General features: G+C 33.6%; 4 protein-coding genes and 1 long non-coding RNA gene across 11 annotated transcripts; 3 read left to right on the top strand and 2 right to left on the bottom strand.

Annotated features, from left to right (window-relative positions):
* Positions 1–199: 199 nt before the first annotated feature.
* LOC103845423 (two-component response regulator-like APRR3) lies at positions 200–3,379 on the top strand. Of its 2 annotated transcripts, XM_009122278.2 has the most exons (11): positions 200–438; positions 726–1,159; positions 1,232–1,393; positions 1,472–1,605; positions 1,694–1,873; positions 1,960–2,065; positions 2,157–2,400; positions 2,489–2,519; positions 2,600–2,785; positions 2,875–2,942; positions 3,017–3,379. In XM_009122278.2, the coding sequence occupies exons 2-11, from the start codon at positions 892–894 to the stop codon at positions 3,090–3,092; spliced, it is 1,455 nt and encodes a 484-aa protein (XP_009120526.1). In that variant the 5' UTR covers positions 200–438; positions 726–891; the 3' UTR covers positions 3,093–3,379. The 2 variants fall into 2 exon arrangements, with proteins under 2 accessions (XP_009120526.1, NP_001288859.1); NM_001301930.1 differs by lacking the exon at positions 200–438 and having other exon boundaries at positions 892–1,159; positions 2,489–2,520; positions 2,577–2,785; positions 3,017–3,092.
* A 255-nt stretch (positions 3,380–3,634) lies between these two features.
* On the top strand, positions 3,635–6,413 carry LOC103846170 (probable serine/threonine-protein kinase PBL5). The gene is made up of 4 exons (XM_009123075.3): positions 3,635–4,502; positions 4,816–4,973; positions 5,054–5,641; positions 5,727–6,413. Exons 1-4 carry the CDS (start codon positions 4,340–4,342, stop codon positions 5,955–5,957), a joined length of 1,140 nt encoding a protein of 379 aa, XP_009121323.1. The 5' UTR covers positions 3,635–4,339; the 3' UTR covers positions 5,958–6,413.
* Positions 6,414–6,514: 101 nt separating this feature from the next.
* Positions 6,515–12,090, bottom strand: LOC103845422 (probable RNA-dependent RNA polymerase 3). Of its 2 annotated transcripts, XM_018655762.2 has the most exons (19): positions 11,202–12,080; positions 10,988–11,120; positions 10,761–10,890; positions 10,570–10,644; positions 10,184–10,364; positions 9,857–10,055; positions 9,680–9,767; positions 9,443–9,589; positions 9,327–9,347; positions 9,170–9,241; positions 8,977–9,086; positions 8,740–8,888; positions 8,445–8,667; positions 8,136–8,361; positions 7,911–8,059; positions 7,517–7,824; positions 7,276–7,442; positions 6,705–6,994; positions 6,515–6,639 (listed from the first exon to the last, which is right to left on the bottom strand). In XM_018655762.2, exons 1-18 carry the CDS (start codon positions 11,554–11,556, stop codon positions 6,746–6,748), a joined length of 2,982 nt encoding a protein of 993 aa, XP_018511278.2. In that variant the 5' UTR covers positions 11,557–12,080; the 3' UTR covers positions 6,515–6,639; positions 6,705–6,745. The 2 variants fall into 2 exon arrangements, with proteins under 2 accessions (XP_018511278.2, XP_009120525.2); XM_009122277.3 differs by lacking the exon at positions 6,515–6,639 and having other exon boundaries at positions 6,864–7,084; positions 11,202–12,090.
* Positions 12,091–13,564: 1,474 nt separating this feature from the next.
* Positions 13,565–19,682, top strand: LOC103845419. 5 transcript variants are annotated; one of them, XR_004452613.1, is made up of 5 exons: positions 13,565–14,682; positions 14,864–15,125; positions 15,210–15,475; positions 17,601–17,714; positions 18,415–19,682. It is a non-coding gene; the product is annotated as an uncharacterized LOC103845419 (long non-coding RNA). The 5 variants fall into 5 exon arrangements; XR_628521.3 differs by having other exon boundaries at positions 13,571–14,682; positions 15,021–15,125; XR_004452612.1 differs by having other exon boundaries at positions 13,575–15,125; positions 15,264–15,475.
* LOC103845420 (laccase-17) lies at positions 15,137–17,799 on the bottom strand. The gene is made up of 5 exons (XM_009122273.3): positions 17,566–17,799; positions 17,325–17,476; positions 16,869–17,242; positions 15,827–16,798; positions 15,137–15,512 (listed from the first exon to the last, which is right to left on the bottom strand). Exons 1-5 carry the CDS (start codon positions 17,656–17,658, stop codon positions 15,382–15,384), a joined length of 1,722 nt encoding a protein of 573 aa, XP_009120521.1. The 5' UTR covers positions 17,659–17,799; the 3' UTR covers positions 15,137–15,381.
* Positions 19,683–25,369: the final 5,687 nt, after the last annotated feature.

The raw sequence follows: 25,369 nt of genomic DNA, 5'->3' as shown, positions 1-25,369 counted from the left end.
TCGATCCACCGTGAAAGATTCGGTTTAGGGTGGCAAACCGAGTATCATTTCTCAAGCTCCCAGCTTTTGATTTTGTCCACGTCACCAATCCGGAAACGCGCAAATCGCAACACGCACATCGGGTCCCATATGACACGTAAGCTATAAATGCCACGTCAGCAACACTCCAAAAAAATAAAAATATCTTCTTCCCTTTACCCACTTGCGCTCAGAGTCTCTCAAGTCTCAATCCTTTGATCTTCTCTCTCAGTAGCAACTTGATTCTGCATAGTTTTGGTAAAAAGGAATAGTGTCCCTATTTATTGGATGATTAAAATGCTAAGCAAACCAGATTAAGCACTGTGAAGATGCTCTTTCTCGTGATATATGATTTTTGAAGTAAGATATGGTGAGAGATTCTGGTGGTGTTCATCTATGGATAAGCTTTAAGTTACAAAGGTATTATCTTTTTTGTGTTCTGTATTGTCGCTTTTACAATCTGGTGATGTTTCAGTTTTGTGCTTAGTTTCATTTCTTATTAGGCTTATAGTTTGATTTTTCTATCTGGGTTCTGAGGAATCTGTAGGAACTTGAGAAAGTTGAAGATCCAAGATCTGAGATAAAATTGATAGTTCAATGTTTCTTAGCTTCTGATTTGAGAGAACCAACAAGTTGGTTATTGTGTTACTATTCCAACATTTAGTTTTAAATGTTTTTTTCCTTATTGGATTGAGGTTTTGGTGAAGGGATTAAAACAAGTTTTGGCTAAAGAAGAAATGTGCAAGTGCTATGTCAGAGTAGAGGGAAAGTTTCTACAGAATCTTAGGTGTTATTTGATGCTGCTTCTGTTCTATCTTGTTCACGGAGGCTGGTCTTGACACACTTTCAACGAGAAGTTCACTATTAATAACAATGTGTTTCAATAAGAACGATATTACAAACGAAGTGGTAACCGAGAGACAAGCGTTTGGTTCATCCGAAGAAGATGATTCTCGAGTAGAAGATACAGCTGGAAACGCCAACAATTTGTTACAGATTACTCAACAACAACAGCCTTCAGCTCCTGTTGTTAACTGGGAGAGATATCTTCCCGTTAGATCGCTTAAGGTTCTCCTGGTGGAGAATGATGACTCAACTCGCCACATTGTTACTGCTCTTTTGAAGAATTGCAGCTACGAAGGTATTGAATCTTCCTTCTTTATCAGCACTCATGTTGTTGCTTTTGACCAAAATTTGGAAACTTTTGTGTCAGTTACTGCTGTTCCGGATGTTCTCGAAGCATGGAAAGTCCTAGAAGACGAGAACAGTTGCATTGATCTTGTCTTAACGGAGGTTGTTATGCCTGTGAACTCTGGAACCGGTCTGTTGTCCAAGATTATGAGCCATCAGACACTTAAGAACATCCCCGTCATAAGTACTTACTTAAATCCTCATTCTATTGGCTTGATCTAGTTTCAGTATGTGTGTGATGATCATTTTCCACGTTTTGTAGTGATGTCATCTCATGATTCGATGGTTCTGGTGTTCAAGTGTTTGTCGAATGGTGCTGTTGATTTCCTCGTGAAACCTATTAGAAAGAACGAGCTGAAGAATCTTTGGCAGCATGTCTGGAGAAGATGCCACAGCGTAAGACATCTTCTCTGATTACATGTTTCTACAAAAGTTACTCAGTGTTTTTATTTCTTTTTACTTATGCGTTTCCTTGATATAATAGTCTAGCGGCAGCGGGAGTGAGAGTGGGATACACAACAAGAAGTCAGTGAAAACTGAAAGCACTGATGAAGGGTCAGAAGATGATGCCAGCATGAGTGATGAAGATAACGGGAATGATGATAATGGGAGTAATGGATTGAGTAACGGAGAGGGTGGGAGTGATCATGGGAGTGGAACTCAGGTAATCTGTTTCTATGGCGTTAGATTATAACAATATCTGAGGGTATCTCTTTGTGAATTTTTATTGGTTTTGCATTATAATGTTAGAGCTCTTGGACCAAAAGAGCCAGTGATGTTAACGTGGGAACCTATGGCAACGAATGCGAACGTCTTAAGAAACTGAAGGAGGTTGAAGATGAGAATGGACAAATAGGTAACGCACCAACTCATTAGTCAATCAAATGGAACCATTCCAAGATTCTCTCCCTTTTTCAAACTGACGACTTTAGATGATGCTACTGTAGGCATGGGATCGCAGGCAGGACAATGTATGAGTAAGAAAGCTGTTATAGCTTTGGAGAGAAACAATGATGACTTGCTGAATCGCTCCTCTGGTAACTCACAAGTAGAGACCAAAACACCTTCATCTAACCCTGAAGATTTGCAATCACTAGAGCTTACTTTTACAAAACCAAAAGAGGCTGGAGATCAGAGAGTCGGTGGTGATCGAAGTGTTCTGAGGCATTCAAATCACTCTGCATTCTCAAAGTAAGTTCTTGACCTCAACTCCTAAAGGATTGTCGAACCTGTGAGTGATTTGAAGCTCTTTTTTTTTCTTTTCTTGTGTGACACGCAGATACAACAACGGTGCTACTTCTGCTAACAAGGTATATTTTGTCTACGATGCTTAGTGTCGTCTTTGAAATCTATGCCGGTTTCATCGAAGGATTTAAACTTTGCTGAGCAGGCTCCAGAAGAAAACGTAGGAAGCTGTTCTCCTCAAGACAGTTCCGTTGCCAAAATAATTGGTTCCAGTTCAAGCAGTGACAATCCTTCGAATCAGCAGTCTAGTGGAAGCGACCGAGCCGCACAAAGAGAGGCTGCTCTGATGAAGTTTCGCCTTAAACGTAAAGAGCGATGTTTTGAGAAGAAGGTATCTTATCTCTAAACAAGCTTAAGCTCTCATTTCTTGGGAGGCAAGAAAGTTATGGCATGGTTTTGTTTGGTGTGTTTTGCTTTTAGGTAAGGTACCATAGCAGGAAGAAACTAGCTGAGCAACGGCCTCGCATCAAAGGTCAATTCATTCGCAAGTAAGATTCCTCCTCCCCCTCTTCCTCAAAGTCTCTAGATTGTAATGTATTCACAAGAAGTCGTTTGCCTTTAGGATGGATGCTTCTAAATCAGGAAATGAGTGTCAGAGTAGTGACGACAGTTCAAGCAAAATTGGTAAAGAAGACTGAAGAGAGATTCACTTCGAAGATCTAAAGATCAAAGTGGAATGTATCTGTGACAGAGTCTCTTTGATGGCCTTTTGGATTCTATGATTTATGCTTTTAAAGTTCATCTTTTAATTTTCAAGTAAGAGTCCATACTCTAAAGGTTATTTCCACGAGAACAGTAAATTACAAGGCAATTTCATAACTGATGATAAATTATCTGCAATATTTATAAACGACTTTACGTACAAAGTTCTATGATGTAATTTACTCCCTAATGGTTTTACATGTACAATATTTTTGATGGATAAGTTCTTTTCGTAGTATTGTATCACAATGAACAGTTATGATTTAGCACTGAAATTTTTATAAACTTTGAAAATTATAGTCGGTAATAAATTACATCTGGTAATGTAACCCAAAACTTTGTGTAAAAGTCTTTAAATCCTTGACTAGTAGACTGCAAAGCTTCCAAAATAATGCTATTTTTGAATAGTTAGCTTATTGCCGTGAGTGAGAATCTGTATGTGTTAATAAGTAGTCTTGTTTAAATCTTGTGTTTTATCTTTTAAAAGTCATTTTCTCATTAGTTAATAAAAACTATTTAAACACTCTAAAACTTTTAATTTCGCCTGATAGTATAATCGAGATAGGTTGCATGAATACATAAATGGATACTCGGAAACGAAACGTTTCGAAACATGGAAACATGATTTTTGATTTTTTTTGCTTTGAAAACGTTTTAGAAACGTCTATATATATGTAACTGATTAATATTTGTATTTATTTTTATTATGTTTAGTATATTTTAAAATATAAATAAACAAATAATCATTCTATTTAATCAGACGAAAATAAAATAAATCATTATTAAAAATTCAAAATAACAAAAACCCAGTACTTAGATACTAAATAGTTTAACTAAACTAGAAATCATAACAACAAGTCATAACCAATGAAAAAGTTCTAGCGTTTCTAAAACAGAAACACGAGTTTCTAAAATAGAAAGACAAAAATTTAAAAAAACGAGTTTCCTGTAGTTTCCAAGAGATTCCAATTCGGAAACGACTTCCATGCAACATATATCGAGACTAAAAAGGAATTTTCCCATGGAACTAATTTGCGTATTATTTAATTTTTCTGATAATCTTTTCAAAAAATGATCCATATATAAAGCCGGCGCCTCTATAAGAGCAACTCCAGCGAGATCTTCCTTTTCTCTCTCTCTAGAGGTCTTGTGTTGTTTTAGAGGAGCAAGCTCAAGTCAAGTAATGCAAGACTCACAAGAATCATCGGAATCAATGGATTCGTCTGCAACTATCAACGGCCAGGACGGCGGCGATTTAGATGAACAAGACCCATTTGACAATAACGAGTTCCTCAACCACGCTTGGCTCTACAATATCGCAATCCCAGACAATCTTTATCCTCAAGGTCCCCTTTTGATTTCTCCTCTTTTTAAAAAAAAAAAGTCTTTTGAAATCGGATTTCTTGTACCACAAGCACTCTGTTACATTAGGGTTAACTTCTTACTCTGCACATTCCTGCAAGTAATCGTATTATAGTTGTTCTTGTTTTCGAAACAAGTCTGGATCTTGTGAAATCAACCGGTTCATTAATGCCGCAAGAGAGTGAAGACAATCTCATTTTCTGATTTCTTGTGCCACAAGTACACTGTCCGCTAATGCCACAAGAGATTAGGGTTCTTGATTAATCAATATCTTTCTTTCTTGAACGCTAAGTACAGATGCGAATCCTCATCCGTTATCTCCACCACGACTTACTCACTTCACGTTTCGATGGCAAGAGATCTTAGACGGAACACAAAACCTCCACAACACGAACTTGCTCCGTCGAGGCGACTCCAGCCAAGTCTATCTCTGCGATTTCCCAAGATTTGATAAGGTTTAAAGTCTTCTCCTCCTTTGTGGTCCAAAGCCGAAACCCACTTGCTAAATTTAGTAACTTTCTTTCAACTTATTTAGGTCGGAGCTGCAAAGATTCGAGATTTACAAGACGGAGAGGCTCACCCTGAGTTCGTGGCAGAGATCAAAGCCTTACACAGAGCTAATAACCCGAACGTGGTCAAACTTCTCGGCAAATGTGTCAACCGCGAACACTGCGTCATCGTCCACGAGTTCATACCAAAAGGCTCTCTCGATCACTACCTCTTTGCTGGTAATAAAACCAATCAGGTTTTGGATTGGTACACAAGGATGAGAATCGCAGTGGGTGTAGCTGAAGCTCTTGTTTACGTACACGAGGAGTTGAAGATGATTCACAGAGATGTTAGGGCTTCCAAGGTTTTACTTGATGAGGATTTTATGCCGAAGCTGAGTGGTTTTGGATTAGCGACAAGAATCGTTGAAGATGAAGCTGGTGTTGAGCAGCAGAGCGAGATCAGTAGGATCAAGGGAAGTACGGGATGCATAGCACCCGAAACAGAGTGGTTCGGTTTGGTTTCGAGCAAGTCTGATGTCTACAGCTACGGAGTTTTCCTGTTGACGCTTTTCACTGGAAGGAAAGCTTTTGATATTGAAGAACTTGGTCCAGCAAGGACGCTCACTGATTGGGTATGTTGTCTCAAGGAAACTTTTTGAGTACTAGGGGTTAGTTTTCTTGTGGTGAAAGTAACATGTGAATTTGTGATGTTTGCAGTTAATGCCAGTATTGAACATAGAAGAGTGTATGCCTCTGGTTGTTGATGCTGCGCTGGCTAGATGGTTTTCGGCTGAAGGTTTGGTCAGATTATTTCATGTGGCGAGGATGTGTTTGGACCAAGAGGTAGTCGCACGGCCTACTATGCGTTTCGTGGAGTTGATGGTTCGTCACGCTGCAGATTATGAGGCCCTAGAGTGGCTCCCAGTGACCAAGAGGTCTTCGATTTAGGAAGTTTTATAGGCTGCTTTTTTTTTTTGGTTTTCATGAAAAGCAGCATTATATAGTTAGTTGTTTGGATGTGTAGCTGGTGATTTTCAACTGTTCTTTTATATATGATTTGAGATGAGATCAGGTTGTGAACTTTTGAGACAATGCCATCTGTTAATCAACGTTTGAGATTGTTTGCCTTTTATCTCCCTGTTCTTACCTTTGGAATTTTATTAGGCTTCGATGCGTAGATTTGGATTCAAGTCAAGTGGATCTGATGAATGATTCTACAACTTTACAAGTCATGTTGTAAAAGTTCTGGACTCTTGCTCATACAATACAGCGAGAAGCTTCTTGTGCAAGTAAGCTTTACTTGCAGATCTTCTTTGGTTGTCACAATAGATAGAATTAGGGTTAACATCCAAGTTAATTTAAAAAAAGAGGTTAACATCCAAGGAGTTATGTGACCATGGAGGACTTATATGTTGAGGACGCAGAGAGATGTCACAATGAAGAAGACAGCTTGCTATGTACACCGTATGGACTTCACAAGTCACCACTTACAGTTTAGTTGAAAATAAAATACAAGCTTATTCTTATTTTTCTTTTATTTCATAAACAAATATACACCCGGACTTGTACACAAGAGGGGACATCTAAGGATTTAGAACTAAGGCATATGACACTACACCACACAGATTAGCCTATAAATTAGGTTACTTGGTAAGATGCTTAACACACATTTTATGACACATGAAGACTACACAAGGCTTATTTTTTACCAGAACAGAACATGAAAAATAAGAGTTTCAACCATAGAGCTTTTTGACCACAGAACCTGCAGCAGAGAATGACTCCTCCCCCTCCCCATCCACCTTCTTCTCAAGGTAAAAATCGCAGAGGACCCGTCCTGCAACCCTCCAGACAAACCCGCAATAACGTACGTTGTTCTTTAAGATGGCATAATCGTAAACGATGTTGTAAAGTGCCAAGGCTTGTGGGTAGAATGCGTCCAGGTTTCTCTTTATGTCTTTAAACTCTGCACCACCATAGAACTCCTGAGAAGAAACCGTTCCACAGATGAGTTGTTTATAAAAGCCATTACATTGATTCTTGTTGATTACACTTCCTCAATACCAATCCAGGTCCTGGACCAAGCCGGATGAAACATTCGCCTCAGACCCCAAAATTTTTGAATTTTTTCTTATATAAATAGACCCCAAATTTGTAAAGAAAAAATGTCAGACCTATAAGAAATCCTTCTTAAACAATCTATAGCCCCCAAAATCTGGCCCTGTAAATCAACAAAATATTGTTGTCAATGGATAGAGGAGCTTACCTGCTTGTACTTCTTGATGACTTCACTGGCTAATTCCTTTTTATTATTCTCATCTGTTTTCATCGCTTGTTCCATTTCATCTTTATAGTTCTCGTACCAGCCTCCCCATTTCTCCATGTGAGACTCAGGGACCAGCTCATCTTCAAAACACGGTAGTTTCTTGATTTCTGAAATGTGACATAGAGTTAAGACGTTATTAAACTCTCATTATTGATAGTAAGAAGAAGAAGATGATGCGTACCACATGGAGGGGGTTCCTCTTCATTCTGAGATACGACGGTGTCATAGATTAATCCAAGAATAGAAGTGGAGTTGAAACTTTTCTTATGCTTATACTCCATGTAATGTGGAAAACTCTCGAACCTTAAGTCTAATGGGAGATAGACCTTAGCCCCGTTTTTCGGTGCATCAAGAGCATCATAGTATACATCAATAGCCTTGAGAATTTGTCTCTTCCTCCCAGCTTTTTCCTTAGCTCTCTCATCTCCTAACGTGAGGTAACGGTCCATTATTGTTAGCCAACTATCAGCAGCTGCCCCTACAACGTTGCTGTAAACCGAGACATATTTAAAAACAAAAAAAAAAGACATAAAACCCAATACAAAAACGAGTACAGCACAAATTAAATTGTGTACCTGGAATTAAATCTTGCCTCCAAAAATATTCTGAAAAGCTTCTCTTCCAGCATTTCTGGTGTAAGTTCACTTGGCGCTGTACCAGCATAAATTCTACTAGGAGGAGAAGAGCTAACCCATGGTTCACTTGGCTTGAAGTGTTCGAGTAGCTACACAAGAAAAATTTACGGTTCATAATTAGTCAGGTGACTCATGCGTTGAATTATTTGCTTTCAAATTGGTTACCTTGGGGTTTCTGGAAACGAAATACATATCACCATCAAAGTCACCACCTGCAATCTCATCACCCAAAGATCTTGGACCTATCTGAGGGAAGAACACACCATACTTGGAGTTTCCTACATACTCTTCCAAGGCCTTAACATATGTAGCCTTAAGTACATGTATGTCTCCAAAATGTAGTCCAGGGTTCCTGTAAACTAGCACATCCCCAGATATTTGTCCAGACTCGCTACACAAAAGCCACAACAAAGAAAGTAGTATTACCATATGCACTCAAAGAGCAAAGAGAATAACTGAGTAGAGAGCATATACAGGATGACGCAGACTTCGTTTTGCTTGAGCTTTCCGGTGGGATCAACTGTGCCCATGAGATAGTATGACTCGGTAACATGAAGCTTTCCTGCTTTGAGATCATTCCTCTGTGTCTTTAGAAGAATAGACAGTTGATCCTTCAGGTGTGGTTCATCAAGTGGCATACCCAGCATGATCATTCTTAATGCATTAAACTCGTCCATTTCCCCATAATTATAAGCAGCTGCACATACAAAACTATCTTCTCACTGAAACTTACTAATAGTAACTTTCATTTGGAAAGCTTCCTAAGTACCTTTCATCGCAGCATGTACGTTTTCAAATACTGTTTTCGACTCTTCCAACGTGTTGTGCAATATATCCAAAAAGAAGTCATTAGGAACTCCTCCATAGCTCAGAAGCGCGACCAAGTTCCTCGATAGCTTCGTTCTTCTTGGTGGATTACTGCAAGATGGAAGATCATCAAAATAAAGAACATTAAGAAACAAGTTCATCTTCAAAATAACAAAAGATCCTCGAGGCAGCTACCTACCTTGTGGTGACAACCTCCAGGGAGTTAAAGGTGGTGCTGAACTCAGACAAGGCTGGATCTTTGGACACCTTGACCATAGAAGGACGAACCTGGACTGTCCGAGGAGGAAGCTGCCAAATAATGGAGAAACAAAATATTTAGAAATAGCTTGTAAGTAAGCCTGACTTGCTGACATGAAAGAGAGTCCACTTACTTTTTTGTTCAAGAGAAAAGTCCCCTTAACAGCATAGCCAGAGTGAAACATCCGAAACTGGATCAGCAGAGGCTGTTTTGTAAGAAACATTATTGTTACTACTTGTGTTAAGAGGTTAAGAATAGAGCTGAAAAGATAATGAGTGTAGACTACGTACCGGTTCTTTAACATTGCTTGCCTGTGCTTTAAAAAAAAGAGAGGAACAACTATGATAAGAGAACCAGAGTGAACAGAAGGAAACTATCAAATTGTCATGGAAGTAGGAATAAAGACCTGCTTATTATTAACACTTCTGATGCGTTTTCCTTTAAAAAGATCTGTTGGACACATCCGAGCGAGGTCCTCAGAGATGTAGCCAGTTCCATCTGAATGTATACAAGGTTTTCCATTCTTATCAAGAACATCATTCCTATCTTGATCCTGGAGAGAGGGAAAAAAAGAGGTCAAAGCACATTAGTAAATACAACTAAAGGCCGATTAAAAAAGAGACGCAAGACTTTAAGGAAGTACATGGCAGTGTATGTCATCAATTTGCTGTAATGTAATCCCACTCATGTCAACTTCAAGCTTCCTAGTCTTTGACAGAATTAAGGAAAACCTAGAGAAAGCATCATAGAAAGAAAGGTGATTCTGATTACAAAGGAAAACATCCTCTAAAAGAGTTTAAAGATGAAGAAACAAGAGTACCTTGCCATATATTTGGCCAAAGTCGGCAATGTATGGACGTGCATAAAATGCATACGGGCTTCATGAATTGACTTCCCAGAGAAGATATAGGGGTTCCTCATATCATAGGAAGCTGTAGAGCCTGTGCGTATAAAGTAACACTTCACTCCCTTGGTAGAAAAATCTTTCTTCTTCTCTTCTTTTCCTCCATCTTTGAAAACTGTATAAAAAGAAAGGTAAACAAGCTATCTGCTATGTTGCTTGCTAGACATGGCATTAGCACCTTACCAATTTTGTATGTGCAATTTAATATAAAATGAGAAAATAATAAAAGGCAAAAGACCTTACCAAAAAACTGATAACGGCGTAAACCAACCCTGATACCATTCTTGGCAATTTCTATATATGCAGAGTAGATGTCATTACAATAGGTTTCCTGGCCTGGCACGTCCGCGAATTTGACAGTTAAAACATTTTCATCACCCAAAACATTGTGCAGGTGTGTTCCAGATTTCTCCACAAGAGGGCCCTGTGAACACAATCAAGGACTTCATCCTTACAGTGGGGGATGCACATGATCTTCCATAGACATATGATATTAAGAAGTTGCAAACAAATAATGGTAATGGATTAGACCTTGAACTCGGAGAGACGTTTTGTTAAAACAAAGAAAAGCATGAACAACATATGCATCACATGTACAAAATGCAAACATTTGTTGGAGTGGTTTAAACCTTGAATCTGTAGCTACCGTCGGGAGTAACAAGACACTGGTAATAACGAGTATTCCCGTTATCCCATTCAAGCGGCTGGGACAGTAGAAGAAGCAGTTAGTACAACAAAGTCAGAGAAGTAGAAAAGAATGTCTAATTTCCAACAAACAAGTCTCAACACCCAATGGAACAGAAGAGAGGAACAGACATACAACTCTTCGGTCTTTTGGGGAACAATGAAACCGACCCAAATGGTTCCAGACTGCAGCTTCGTATTCAACCATAGGCAAATTATTCCATTGTCTGATCTTCTCAGCAGTTGTAACTTGGCCCAAAGATTGCCTGATAATATCAGGTAATTATTAATTGTCAACAAAACAGATCACTTTTAAAAATAGATTGGTATGAGAAAAAAAAAAGAAAGGCAGCATAAACATACCCTGGAATATAGGAAAGCAACAAAAACGCCTTTTTAAACTCAAGTTCACCCAAAGCTAAGAGCTGAGAACCTCCGTGGACTTCTAGTTTCAAAGACTTAGGCGAAGGAACTTCAGAATCAAGAAGAGACATATCTGCCACAATAGTCATAGTCATAAACAAAGTTTTCTTTTATAAAAAAATATTTTTCATTATATCACAGACACCACACTGACCATGGAAAAGCCTGCAACTTTTTTTCCCAGGAGTTCTGGGAGAAAGGACCGGAGACCCGCCGGAGCACCGCCTTGGAGAGATATAAACAGAAGAAACTGCTTGGTCAAGAAGATAGTTGATGAACCCATCAAGGGTTCTTTTAACACAGCTCGCGTTGAAAACTTTTCTGAGTGTTTCCGAAGCGAGTTCCTGGGAAACAGAAGAAAGTCTCCGTCTTGTCTCCGCCTTTATCTGAGGATGATTGTGTTTACTGTAGATTCGTTTGAGAAGGTTTTCGACGCTACTAGAAAGAGAGATCTCTGAGTGCAGAGAAGCTTGGTCGCTGCCTGTAAGATAGGACGAACAAGTTAACATTTTTATTTCTCAAGAAAGCAGAGACAAGTGTCTCTTCTTCCCCTCCTGAGGGGTTTATAAACAGATACAGTGAGAACTGAGAAGAGAGAGAGAGTGCGTGTGTTACAAAGCGAATTTTTTTATTTGACACTTCTATACAGTACAGATTCTACAGAATCAACTTATGGTAATAGATATTAGATCTCTTGCATGATATTTGTTTTTTTGTAAAAAATCTTTTGCATGATATTTTTAAGGGATAATTGGTGAAATAACTAAAAAGAAAAGAAGAGAGATTGAAGAAGATTTTGATTATTTACTTAATTTAAGTTTTTTTTTTGTTAGTTATTGAGTGCAATTTCCTTATTTTTAATTGTTAGTTCTTTAAATATTGAGTTTGAGTTGTTTACAGTTTGTTTTTTGATGCTTCAAAGCCCATTAATCTTTGTTTTATGCGTAAAGTATAACGTAATATATATTTTATGAGAAAGTATAAACGTAATATTTCCGGTATATTTTCCAAAATTTGCTGAATTGTCTAAATATCCTTTATACAATCTATTAATTATACTAGAGATTTTTTCCGCGCTTCGCGCGGATTGTGTCTTATAAATTTATTTTATTTATAATATTATTTGTCGGTTTGTTTCTTTTACATTAATTTTTTGTTTTTCCAATGTTAGTTTTTCTTAATTTAAATTTATATGTTTATAGTTTTTCTTTTTTCTGGTTGTAGATGGAGAATTATATTTTTTATTGATGGTTTTTGTATGTGACATAAACTTTTTGAAATTTTAAAATAATGTTATATATAGTACAATTAACACATTAAAGAAGAGAAACATATTTAAGCACATTTTATACAGGTTTTATATACATAATTTTAAACATTATATATGTATATATTATAAGTTTGAAACATGTAAATGCTTTCTAAAGTTAAATACTTGTTCTGAGTTTACATAACTTATCGAAAGTTTTATCTTTTTTAAATTTAAATCACAGAAAAAAATCAAAAAGTCAGTATAGATGGGTTTTTTTGGGCTTTTAAATCAACACTGAAAATTTACATGAATCATATAACAACAGTTTTATAAACAACTCGATAAAATTTGACCGAGCCAAAGATTTTCACACAATATGTTCTTTCTTCTTCAAATTGCGAAGAGCCTATAGGCTCAAGAAAAAAATCATAATTTTTGTTTTCACTTATATAACATTTTTTTTCCTTTACACACGGAATTTATTACACTGCTATAAGCAATTGCGAACTCTATTCATATAAGATTGACATCTATGCATTTTGACAAAGAAGAATTTTAGCCATCTTTAGTTTCGGAATGAATCAACTTCAGTCATATACACTATATTTTCTCTATGATTCAAATCTTACAATTTTAATATATGTGCAGATTTCCATGTGAAAAAACACGCACGCCATCTATCGTTCAACCTATTACTTTTTCCAAAGTAAACACTATAATCATCGTTTGGTTAGCTCCACAAACTAATCTCTTTGGATCAGTGTAACCTTTCAGAAAATGATAATCTTAACATCTTACAAAAAAAACAACAAATATTGACTTATTTATATGAATATATATTATTTTAAATCATTATAGTGGACGAAGAAAGCACCATAATTTGTACAACAAATTTTCTTAGATTCACTTCATCATATTCACCATTTTACCATTTTAATTACATAATTTTATATGAGCTTCTTCACCTTTCCCGGTTATTTTCTATTTATTTATAACTACAATATAAAGTTATAAACTATATATATATATTATAAATTAATAATTTATTTACTCTTAAAGTAACGATTAAAAATAGAACATAATTCAATATAGATATATGATTCTATTAATAAATTAGCAGTTACAAATTTGAAATTTTTAGAAATATCAAAAGTTTTATATTAGTTAATTATCTTCTAAATGACATTTATCTTTAATTCTTTTTGGATGAGAATATTTTGGCTGAGGTGGATAGTCTCAAAAGCCTTGAATTTAGTCCCTTTTATATAGTAGGATCACTAAAGATTTTAGAGAAATTGGGGCGAATTTTAGTCCCTACCAGTCTAGCTTCCTATATATATCAAGTTATCAACTAAAGATATCACCTAAGATATGGTGTCAGAACTAATATCCACTCTCATATCTTCAGCACATTATTTATTTATTACAATGTTTTTTTAACCAAAACTAATACTTCATGTGGTTTTGTTCTGGCCGTGCAAAATAGAAAAAGACATGTAATTAATTTTGATTTTCTTCATTATATTTTTGAAAACATTAACTTTGACGTTAGCTCCTCCTACCTCCGACGCGCCTCCGCTGCCTTCACCGAACTAAAAAAGCTTCAACCGTGTGAGACTAAATAAACGAAGCCAAGATTCAGAGGCAAGGCGTGAGCGGAAGGAGCTGGGTCGAGCTAAATGGGTGGTTGATGATTTGGTGGTAAACGGAGAGAAGATTCGTTCCCGGGAAAAGTGAAACTCTGGTCGGAAACAGAATGAGATAAATGATGAATAAACGAAGAGAAGCAGTATACCATTGCAAGAAGAACAAAGAAGAAGATGTCATTGGCCAGAAGGTGAATTCAAGTTGGAACCAGAGCAAAGTAGTGAAGACAAGGAAGAGCGATGGAGAGATTGGTTTGAGGAGAGGAAGATAAATTAAAAGAGGAAATCAAACGAGATTTAAGGTCAAAGTTGGCTACTTTTTAGGATTTTACCTGACAATTTTCTAGTGGAGTTTTCAAAGTTTTGGGCATGTCCCTTAGCGACACTTAACAATATGAAATATTTTGATTGTGAGAACTCTCTGTTATAGTTTTCACTGTCTGTTTTGGTAGTCTGATACTGCCCTCTTAACCGCTACTCTGTTTGGATAATTATTGAATGCAAAGTTGCAACCTTCAAGTAGTGTTTAGACTTTGGATCTTGAAGATGAGCACTCGAAAAAAGCGTTAGCATTTACTCTAGTTTAGCGTATTGAAATTGTGGAATAAAGTAGAAATGTTTTATGTGAACTCAATTTTGTTTAGGCATTTGAGAGTCTGATGCTTTGTATCAAGGAAGGACTTCCTGCTTCTGTTTAACTAAACTTGCGCAAATATAGATGATCCTCAGATTATCTGGTATGTAAGTCTTACATGCTTTTTGTCTATTACAATGGTTCTTTGCTCTATTTCATAAACTACCAGAACAAACATATATGTTAGTGCATGATTCATTAGTTGCTTATGATTCAGCTTCATACTTATTGATAAGTAGGCTACTATTGAGCTTACCATATAATGAGCTTACCTCTGATGCTAGCTGAGGAAGACTAAAGCGCGTACATATAGGAAAATCTCAAAAATCTGTGGAAATCGTCCTTCCCATGAACTTGTGAAAGAGTCATGTTGTTAACTGCTATACAATCTGGCCTTCACAGGTATTTTTTACTGCAACTCGTGTCCACTTTCTCTTGCAGAATTTGGTGTTGTATCATTGTTTACATGGACCATCTGATTCAAATGGTTTGTGCGTTATCTTCAACAGTTAGTTGTTACAGAGATTGTGATAATAACTACAGTAGGTAAGCCCAACTTTTGCAAATTAAAGTGTGTATAATATATATTAACTTAGCATGGTATTACATGAAATTGATCTACACTTACAGAAAACAGAGCGTTGCAGCAGTAAATAATTGACCTCGTGTCAAATTATTGAACAGGAATTGACCTCATGTCAAACTGATAATTGGCCGGGAGAAAAAAAATGCGTCAAGCTTGGAAGAAAGAAGAGACAGGAAACAAAAAGAAAAAAGGACATGAATCATGAAGCATAAATTATCAGCATTTGGGCAAGTCCACAGGAGGAGGAAGAAGTTTCTGATCAGGCTTATCTCCATCAAGAACAAGCCAAGCCATCCTCAAACCCCAACTGGTATGTACTTCCAAGTGACAGTGCATGAACCACACTCCTGTCAAAACATTTTGTAAGTTTAGGCACAATTTTCATGTTAGATTAGAGTAACATAAAGCTGTATATCTTTTCCTCCGTTTCGTTTTAATTATTGTTTATGCACATAGATTAAGAAAACATTAAATTTTGTATATTTTCTAAATAAAAATATCACTACCTATAAACATCACCACATTTCAATCAATATAAAAATACACTAAAAATATAAAGTTAATAAATTTTGTATTGAAATTCTAAAACCACAATTATTTTGAAACGAAAATTTTACTCTACAGACTAAAATGAAACAGAGAGAGTAATAGTTTCTGTTACCTGGGTTATCTGCTAGGAATCGAATAGCAACCCATCCACCAGAAGGCACACCGACTGTGTTCCTCTCAATCGGGTCAACAAGGTTGAAGTTCTTAGGATCTTTCTTCGGATCAAAGTTCCCAAACCCTTGGCCAACAACAAAGAAGTTGAAGCCGTGAAGGTGAAGAGGATGGCTCTCCGCACCAAGGATGCTAGTGTCCTGCATCACCAGCTCCACGCTGGTGTTATAACGCAGAACCATCACGTTCGTCCCCGTTCTAACCATGGTGTTGTTAGGCGGAGTGCCTGTGTAGTTAAACGGGACTACGGGATTCCACGGGAAGTTTGGAGAATACACTCCATTCGATTGCCCAGAGTAGTGAGATTGAAGGAGAGCTTTCGTCGGCATCGTGAAGGAGATGTTGCTGATCGATGCAGCGAACATCGTGGTGTTAGTTGGACCCTGGCACGTCTGGTTGTTCTTATGGTTACACGGAGTCGTTCCCAATCCTACCGTGAAGAAGAACTTTCTATCAACCTTCAGAGGCACGTTAGCTGGGAATCTCTTGCTGTTCAGGCTTCTCAGCTTGTTGCTGAACTTGGCAGCGAAGTTTGTATCGTTTAGAGCGGGAAGCACCGGTGCGAAGAGCGGAAGGTTCTTGATAGAGGTCTTGGCATGTTTAGGTTGTTCGTATTCTAATACGCCTGCGACTGTAGAGTTATCGAAAGTTCCTTGACCTGTGACGTACGGTCTAGCGGTCATCAAGAAAGAGGCATTAGGGTAACTTGGTTTGGTCTTCAGAAGGAGGTTTGTGGTCTGTCCAGGAGCGATTAAGATGGTGTCCGTCTCGAATGGCTTGACGTAGATCGCGTCGGCTTCGACGACTGTAACCGTGTGGTTTGCGATGCTGAAAAAGAGCTCGTCGTTAAGCGCAGCGTTGATTAGCCTTAGAAGGTATGTCTTTCCTGGCTTCACTCTCAGTCTGAATGTATCTGTTTTAAACATCATTGATTATTACTATCCGACCATAAGTAGTTCTACTTTGTAGGAAGCAACGATTACCTTTAGCTGAGCAGTTGTACAACGGGCCAGGAAGCCCGTTGATGGTGTAAGCATCAGAGACATTAGGCCCACCTCCGGTCTGGGTTGCTTGGCGAATGATTGCCTCAGGGTCTGCGTTGAACCACTCACCAAAGATCATGGGAACTTCTTTGTGAGGTTTGGGGAAGGGGTAAGGAACACCGCGTTTGGGAAGGATGATAATAGGACCATAGACTGTTGCTCTTAGCCATGAGATGTGAGCATGGTAAAACAGAGTGCCTCTTTGGCCAGCAATGGTGTAGTTGTAGACATAACTTTGCCCTGTCTGAATAGGACATTGGGTTATGTAAGCTGGTCCATCAGCCCAACCTGACCGTAATTGCCTGATCCCATGCCTGAGATTAAAGCCAAGTGTTAGTAATCAAACATTGCTCTTAATAGTGCTGAAAATGTGTGTTAAATGATAATTATTATTACCAGTGGATAGAGATGTTGTTTGGCACATGGTTAACAACTTTGATCAGAAGCTGGTCACCTTCTCTAGCAATAAGCTTAGGCCCTGGAAACTGTCCGTTAACAGAAACAAGACTCTTCGTGTGGCAAAGACGTGTTACGTTGTGCATTTTGATCTGTCAAAAAAAAAACATTCATAATAATCATGTACAGCTCGTCATATACAATCTCAACATTTACTCAGAATATACTAATTTTCACATACGTCCAGTGTATAATGCCTTGTAATCCCAAATGCAGGATCAGGAAGAAGAAAAAGACAAGAGAGAACAACAGCAAAGAAAAGCCAAACCGCCATTTCTTTTTTTTTAAGGGAGCTTGGAGACTTGGACCTTGAGGCGTTGATTAAAGCTGGTACGGATACTTAATGCTCTGTCTCTGTTATTATATTTCTGTTTTGTTTTTGCTGTAGATTGTGTATTCATTGTTTCAACATTTAGTGTATATATAGAAAGGAAAGGGGTGTTTGCTTGAGCTGGAAATATTGAAGAAAATGATTTTAGTAGTTGTAGAAACAAAAAGATAATTGGTAGAGAAGTTTGTGTAATTGGAGACTCTTGATATCGACTAGTTGTTAGAAGATATATGAGAACAGCTTATGAATTGAGTGGTGTCAAAGATAAGTCAATCTCTTTGACCGTGTTTAATCCCTCAAAAACTATAGTTTCCTTTTCAAGATTATGGCGTAGATTCTAAATATGAAATGCAAAGTTGCCAGTCTTAGTTTCTTAGATATGATAGTTCCTCTTCCTCTTCTGCTTTGAGTATTTTAAACTTCAAATTTTGACATGAGAAAGTAAGTAACTCGGACCAAATGTGGCAGTTAATATTGTTTTATATAATCCTTAGCTAAGTGTTGTTTAGACCCGACAAACAACAACTCTTGATCGACCTAAAGTGTCTGTGAAAACAATTTACAACCCTTGGGAACTTCTAGAAGAATAACGTATGTGGTTAAAGGTTATGGTTTTACTAAATGGATTTCATCATTCCATAAGCATGTTAAGTGATAAGTACTTCATCTGCTTATTAATAATTTTATTTTATTTTGCAGGTGGGAACTTTTTAAGAAGATTAACCGATGTTGGAGTTAGTCAAAACATTAGTACGCTAAAATTGCTTGGGGAATAAGCAAAGGGAGGGAGATTGTAGCTATCAGAGAAAGGTCACGCTTAGGGTTAGATGTCAAAATCCATGAAGGCTATTGTCAACATGTCGTGGTTTACAAAAACATTGAGAAAATCTCAAACTAAGGTTCGCAATTTTATTTCCCAAGCAAGTGACCTAACTTCTTTCTAAGTTCGTATCCTCAAAGCCATGCCACTTATACATGCTTCTCTTTATACAAATATTTGTTTTTGCACTAATAATATATGGGATTTGTTTGCTTGTTATCCGTCTTTCATATTTATAATCTTAATGAAATTTAAAGTCAATCTACAATCAAAATATGATGTAGACAAGATTGCTAACAAGTAGGTATCAGATTATCCCTAACTATCCGAAGTCGGTAATTAAGATATATGATTTTTTCTTTAATAACGTTAGTTCTAGAAAGAAAAGAAAACAATAAATAATTTTATAAATTGATTAAGTGGTTGAATGACACAACGATGAATCAGAAGTTCACATCATAGTATGTAGTTCAAAACCATTAGTATGTCTTTAACAATATTTTAGTTGGTAACTCACAATCAGTAGTAGTAAATATAGTTATAGATATATTAACTAGGCATGTTTATGTTCCGTGACACGAGAGCTTTATTATAATACATACATGATTATTCCAAACATTATTTGAAAACGAAGTACTATTATATCTTAAATGTTCCACTGTAGTTCTAAAACATATATGACCTTTTAGGTATTCAGACATCAAACCAATTTCGACGATCTCTAGTTTAGACACTGATACATACTTCAATCTCACCATCTAAATATCGACATTAAGTTGAAACCTGAATTAACTTTTGATATAAAGACATTGTATATGAATTGTGTGAAATACATGTAGTCTAGTGGCGAGCTTGATAAGCAATCTGAGTTTGAAAATACTCCACTACATTTTTCGTGTGGCCACATGGATATAGAGACCTATTGTTTATGCATCATTTGAATATTCGGAGAGATAGTCCATCTCTAAACTGTTACATCTCTTAAATTATTAGTTTGAGAAATTTCATAGGCATGAAATATCTTCGTATTAATAGAAAAAATGAATTGTCTAAATAACAAATGAATACATACTAAATCAGTTGGTGATCTCTACTAACAAGATGAAATTATTGGACTTGAACTCAGACTTAGATATGATAAAAAAAATAGATTGACAGTTTGACACTATATTTTTTTTTCTTGATCAAAGACGTTGGGCACTATATATCAATTATTATTTTCACGAAATAAATTAGCATTCAAAAGTGTATACCTTATATATATGAGCGTATGATATACACATGATTGGTATGTGAAGCGAGTTTGATTAGACTGAAAGGTATATGTACGGTTTTATTGTTTATTTTTCACATATATATTTTGAGAAAAGGTTTTCACATATATATTGTAGTTGCATGCACCAACCCTTGATTTATAATTAAGATTCCAACAATATATATTGAAATGTACAACAATATATAGTAAAATGTAAGCTGTAAGCACATATGTAAACATATATAGTACGTATACTATACGAATATATGTACATTAGTGTGACAGCCAAGCCAACTTATACGTGGATATATAAACATTTTAATAATTATAAAATATTCTAAAACCATTGTGTTTCACGTAAAAATATATGCATGCGATTCAAAAAAATAATATATATATATATAATATTATTTGCAAAGTGATTTTTCGCTTTTGAACCTTCACGTTAAAGGTTAAACTGATTAAATACGTTGTTAACTCTAATGAATAATTTTATTTATTTTATATAAATTTATAATTTTAACCATTAAACATGTATTGATTATAATAAAAATATTCAAAAAGAAAAAACATTTTTTGACAAAAAATACTATGTATATTGTATTATTATCCAAATATGTACTATTTTCAGTAGATAAATCTCTGAACATATATTTATCGAATAAAAATTGAATCCTGAATTTAAAAAAATCACTAAATAGTCTCGATAATTGTATGTTTATATATTAGCTATGTTTTGATAAATATAACTGAAGATCTTGATAATTAACGAAAACAATTTTAAAATAAAAAAACTCAGCTAAAATTATATATAAAGATTTTTACAATATTTACAAAACATGATTGTTTGTGATTTTTATAAAATATATATATATGTATATATATATGTTTAGTGAAAGACTGCATCATATATAAATAGTTTTATGTTAAAGTTGTTAGTCATTTTGTAAGTGTATGAAAATAAAATATTTTGTTGGTCTAACTTTAAATTAATAATATATTTATTAGTAAATATTAATAAGATAATTATGTCTGCATGGCAGGTAAAACATCTAGTATATATACATGGATGCGTCTATATGGTGAGTTGATGTCTAATTTTAAAGAAGTATTAACCACGCGCTCATTGTTATCATGCTGGCTTTTTTTTAATGTTGTTGTTGTGTGTTCATATATTTCTACAATTAAAATATAAACTTTTTAAAAAATGTATTTCAAAATAGAAGTACTTTATATTTTTGAATGAATGTCAATTAAATTGAAAACTGTATGATCAATTATATATTAAAATTTATTCTAGTTGGATATTTGTTTCCAATGTATATTTCAACACTGTTTTTAATATATATTACAAAATTATCACGCTATTATGTACCAAAATCTGTAGTCTTCTCAAACCCAAAATCATAACATAGCATGTACTATAAATCTTTCTTATGTTCGCAAAGCTTTGTTTTGGGTATTTTTCCATTTTGAACTAACAATATTCGTTATATATATACTCTCTTGTGTAAATATATGCATATTCAATCTTCTCTTTATTAACACTAGGATTTAATCTGCGCTACGCGAAAGGATATTTTGATTTTCAAATATTAACTATATAGCAATTATTTTGGACGTTGTATTCTGAACAACAACAAAATTATGAATTGTAGGTTTGTGTGAATACATATTTCTTTAGAAAAAACTAGAAAACTATACATTTTCAGATAGATGTTTGATATAATATTACATTTCTTATATTGTAAATTTAATTATTATTGTATGGCAACTCTATCAAATAGATCTTTTTAAGTTTTTTTTGGTCATAGAATAGCTTTCAATGAGGAAAATGACCAAAATATCCCATTATTATTTTGAAAATTTTAATTTTAATTTTTTTTATTTTTTCAATTTTGAAACTCTATCCTCAAAACCCCACCCCTTAACTCTAAACTCAAAGTCTATATTAGTTAACCCTAGGGTATAAATGTATTTTTACTCTTTAATAAAATTTATTTTGGTCATTTTTCTTATTGAAGATTGTTTTTGTGACAAAAACTTAAAAATGGCTATCCTAGAGAATTTCTTTGTAAGAGAAATTACATGTTTACCACTTTTCTGGTACCACTTTTTATTTTCTACCACCACTAAAGAGATATTTTCAAAAATATCTTCTTCATTAGGTGGCAAAAGACTCTTATGACCTTGTTATTTATATATATAATAAATTATTATTTAAATAAAAAAATAAACAAAAATAAAAAATAAAAAAAAATTTATGTTTTCGAATTATACTTTTTCAAATTCAAACTTTTTTATATTTTGGAAATTTGTTTTCGAATTTTTTTATTTTTTTTCAAATTTCTTTTTGAAAAACGAAAAATTATGTTTGAAACTATTTTTTAAATTTTTTTATATATTTTAAGTATTTATTTATATATTTATTAGAATTCTAAATTTCAATTCCAAAAACCCTACCCCACCCCTCAACTCTAAACCATAAGTTTAGATTAGTTAACCCTAAGGGTATAATTGTCTTTTACCCTTCATTAAAAGTGAGGGTAAAAGTGGTTAGTGTAAACATGAAAAGTTGTACTATGAATGTGCTATTTGTGGCAATTTCCCTTCTCTGTATTGTATATTCATTTATTCTAATTTTTTTGTTTTTATATCAAATGGCAATATTACGATATATGTTTAATGTAATACTTCTATTTCTTATAATGTATATTTTCTTATTGTTAATTTAACTATCATTTTCCATTTATCTATACATTTTTCAGATAGATTTTTAATTTAGTTTTTCTATTTTTATATTGTATATTTACTTATTATTTATCTTTTCTTATTTTGTATATTTACTTATTCTAAATTTTTTGCTTTTATATTATGATATATTTTATGATATATATTTAATGCAATATTTTTATTTCTTATATATTATATTTACTTATTATTTATTATTTTTTATATTGTATATTTACTTATTATTTATTTCTTCCTATATTGTATATAAATTTACCTATAAAAATATTTGTAAATAATAATGTAAAATAATACATTTTCATATAGTTGTTTAATGTAGTTTTTCCATTTTTTATATTGTATATTTATTTATTTTTTATTTTTTCTTGTATTGTATATTTACTTATTCTATTTTTATATCAAATGGTAATATTATTTATAGATGTTTAATGTAATATTTATATTTCTTATATATTTACTTATTATTTATGTTTTCTTATATTCTATATTTACTTATTATTGTTTAATGTAGTATTTATATTTTTTATATTGTGTATTTACTTATTATTTATTTTTTTATATGTATATTTATTTTTTTAGTAATAATGTCACGTGTCATCTTTCTGAATTTTTTTTTTTTTGCTGATGTAAATGCTCCATAGAACCTCAAAATATCTTTTTTATTAGTATAGATTTGACTCTAGTTGATTAATGATGATTAATTAAGATGCTTTACCACAAGCACAAAAGATTAGCCAATCCTAAATAACGTCAAAAATACACGCTAGGGATGCAAAACCCACCTCCAACAATAACGACTTTCAAATTGATATGTCTTTATCACTAGACAAGAATGTCATAAGATTAGTTAGTTCAAAAGGAGAGGAATTTTACCTACAGTAACACAAATTTTTGCATAATTGTACGTTTCTTATAATTTTATTTTATCTTTGGAAAAATGTATAGAATCCATGTTATTCGGAAGATACATAATGTGGATTGTCGACCCTAAATACACGCTAGGGAGGCAAAACCCACCTCCAACAATAACGACTTTCAAATTGATATGTCTTTATCACTAGACAAGAATGTCATAAGATCAGTTAGTTCAAAAGGAGAGGAATTTTACCTACAGTAACACAAATTTTTGCATAATTGTACGTTTCTTATAATTTTATTTTATCTTTGGAAAAATGTATAGAATCCATGTTATTCGGAAGATACATAATGTGGATTGTCGACAAAAAAAAAACATAATGTGGATATCTCCATGATTTAGCCATGCGATGATGCGAACTACCTATTGCTTAACAAGGTGGACTCTCCCATACATTTCGTTCTCATATGACCAACTCTACTCCACTTTCATTGCTCTTTTCTGCTAACCACTTTCATTTTGTTTTTAGTATATCAACAATTGTGTTCGTATTCAAATTTTAAAGTTATGATTGAAAAATAATTATGATGTTTGTGTGGATTTGCCAAAAGGATCACTAGAATTTGGTTATAACTTTGAGAAAACTACAAATAAAAAGACAATAAGATTTGAAGTAATTATAATAGTAAAGTTCTTTTTAATCATCATCCCCGTATACGTACTTATCTGAGTTAGAGTATCAATCAAGGTCTTTTAAATTAAAAATGGCAAACATTAATTAAATTATAATATTATTGTATTTGTAGACAAGGCTATAAATTAGATATTTTACATATAAAAACTATAATCTATACCATAGAGATATGCTGACTAAAGTACCACATTCATAGTATCACTTTTCATGTTTATCCTAATTACTTTTACCTTCACTTTTAATGAAGGGTAAAAGACATTTATACCTTTAGGGTTAACTGATCTAGACTTAGGGTTTAAAGTTGAGGGAGTTTGGTAGAGTTTTTAGAATATGAAATTTATGATTCTAATAAATATATAAATAAATACTTAAAATATATTAAAAGATTTTCAAAATAGTTTCAAACATCATTTTCAAATTTCAAAAATAAAATTTGAAAAAATAAAAAAAAATTCAAGAAAAATTATAATAAAGTTCGAATTTGAAAAAGTATAATTCGAAAACATGAAAAATAATTTATTTATTTATATTTTATTTTATTTTTTATTTATTTAAATAATAATTTATTATATATATAGAGAACAAGGGTATAAAAGTCTTTTGCCACTTAATGAAGAATGTATTTTTGAAAATGTCCCTTTAACGGTGATAAAGATGAAAAGTGGTACCATAAAATTGGTAAACATGAAATTTCCCCGAATTATGATTTCATACAACGTTATTAGTTATACATATTGTATTACATTTATGATAGTTGTAATAACCATGCATGCGTATAACTTGTATAATATATCAGCTCCATAGTTATTTCTATATATGATAAAAACATAGTTATTCTGTTTTAGGCAATTCTCCTAAATAAACCATTTTCAAGTTTTAATCACAAAAATATACCAGAAGGAGAAAAATGACTAAAATATTTCATTTAATATGTAAAATGATATTAATACTGTAGATATAAAATAAAATTAAAATAACTAAAAAAATAAAAGAAAAAAATCTTTTTTTATAATTTTAGATTAAATGTTTTCAAGTTCAAACTTTTTATAAAAAAAATTGAACTTTTTTCGATTTTTTTTTATTTTTTTCAAATTTTCTTTTTGTAATTTGAAAATACTTTTTGAAACTATTTTAAAAATTTTATTTTCAAATTTTTAATATTTATTTTTTATTTTATAAAATTTTAAACCTCAATCCCAAAATTACTTTTTGAAACTATTTTTAAAACTTTTATTTTTAAAATTTTAATATTTATTTTTTATTTTATAAAATTTTAAA

This window comes from Brassica rapa, chromosome A10 (assembly GCF_000309985.2).
Source record: "Brassica rapa cultivar Chiifu-401-42 chromosome A10, CAAS_Brap_v3.01, whole genome shotgun sequence".
In the NCBI taxonomy this organism is placed as follows: domain Eukaryota; kingdom Viridiplantae; phylum Streptophyta; class Magnoliopsida; order Brassicales; family Brassicaceae; genus Brassica; species Brassica rapa.
Note: the sequence above shows the minus strand (reverse complement) of the source record. Positions and strands in the feature narration are given on the sequence as shown.

Bases quoted from the DNA above. Each gene is read 5' to 3' on its own strand.
- LOC103845422 (XM_018655762.2), bottom strand. From the start codon at position 11,556: ATGTTAACTTGTTCGTCCTATCTTACAGGCAGCGACCAAGCTTCTCTG. The intron at 9,590-9,679 runs GTACTTCCTTAA...CCCTCTCTCCAG, and splicing joins TTGATGACATACACTGCCAT to GATCAAGATAGGAATGATGT. The intron at 8,362-8,444 runs GTATATGCTCTC...GCTTTTGTGTAG, and splicing joins AACGAAGTCTGCGTCATCCT to CGAGTCTGGACAAATATCTG.
- LOC103846170 (XM_009123075.3), top strand. From the start codon at position 4,340: ATGCAAGACTCACAAGAATCATCGGAATCAATGGATTCGTCTGCAACT. The intron at 4,974-5,053 runs GTTTAAAGTCTT...CAACTTATTTAG, and splicing joins ATTTCCCAAGATTTGATAAG to GTCGGAGCTGCAAAGATTCG. The intron at 5,642-5,726 runs GTATGTTGTCTC...TGATGTTTGCAG, and splicing joins CAAGGACGCTCACTGATTGG to TTAATGCCAGTATTGAACAT.
- LOC103845420 (XM_009122273.3), bottom strand. From the start codon at position 17,658: ATGGCGGTTTGGCTTTTCTTTGCTGTTGTTCTCTCTTGTCTTTTTCTT. The intron at 16,799-16,868 runs GTAATCGTTGCT...TGTTTAAAACAG, and splicing joins GTACAACTGCTCAGCTAAAG to ATACATTCAGACTGAGAGTG. The intron at 15,513-15,826 runs GTAACAGAAACT...ATGTTTTGACAG, and splicing joins ATTCCTAGCAGATAACCCAG to GAGTGTGGTTCATGCACTGT.
- LOC103845423 (NM_001301930.1), top strand. From the start codon at position 892: ATGTGTTTCAATAAGAACGATATTACAAACGAAGTGGTAACCGAGAGA. The intron at 1,160-1,231 runs GTATTGAATCTT...CTTTTGTGTCAG, and splicing joins GAAGAATTGCAGCTACGAAG to TTACTGCTGTTCCGGATGTT. The intron at 2,066-2,156 runs GTAACGCACCAA...ATGCTACTGTAG, and splicing joins AGATGAGAATGGACAAATAG to GCATGGGATCGCAGGCAGGA.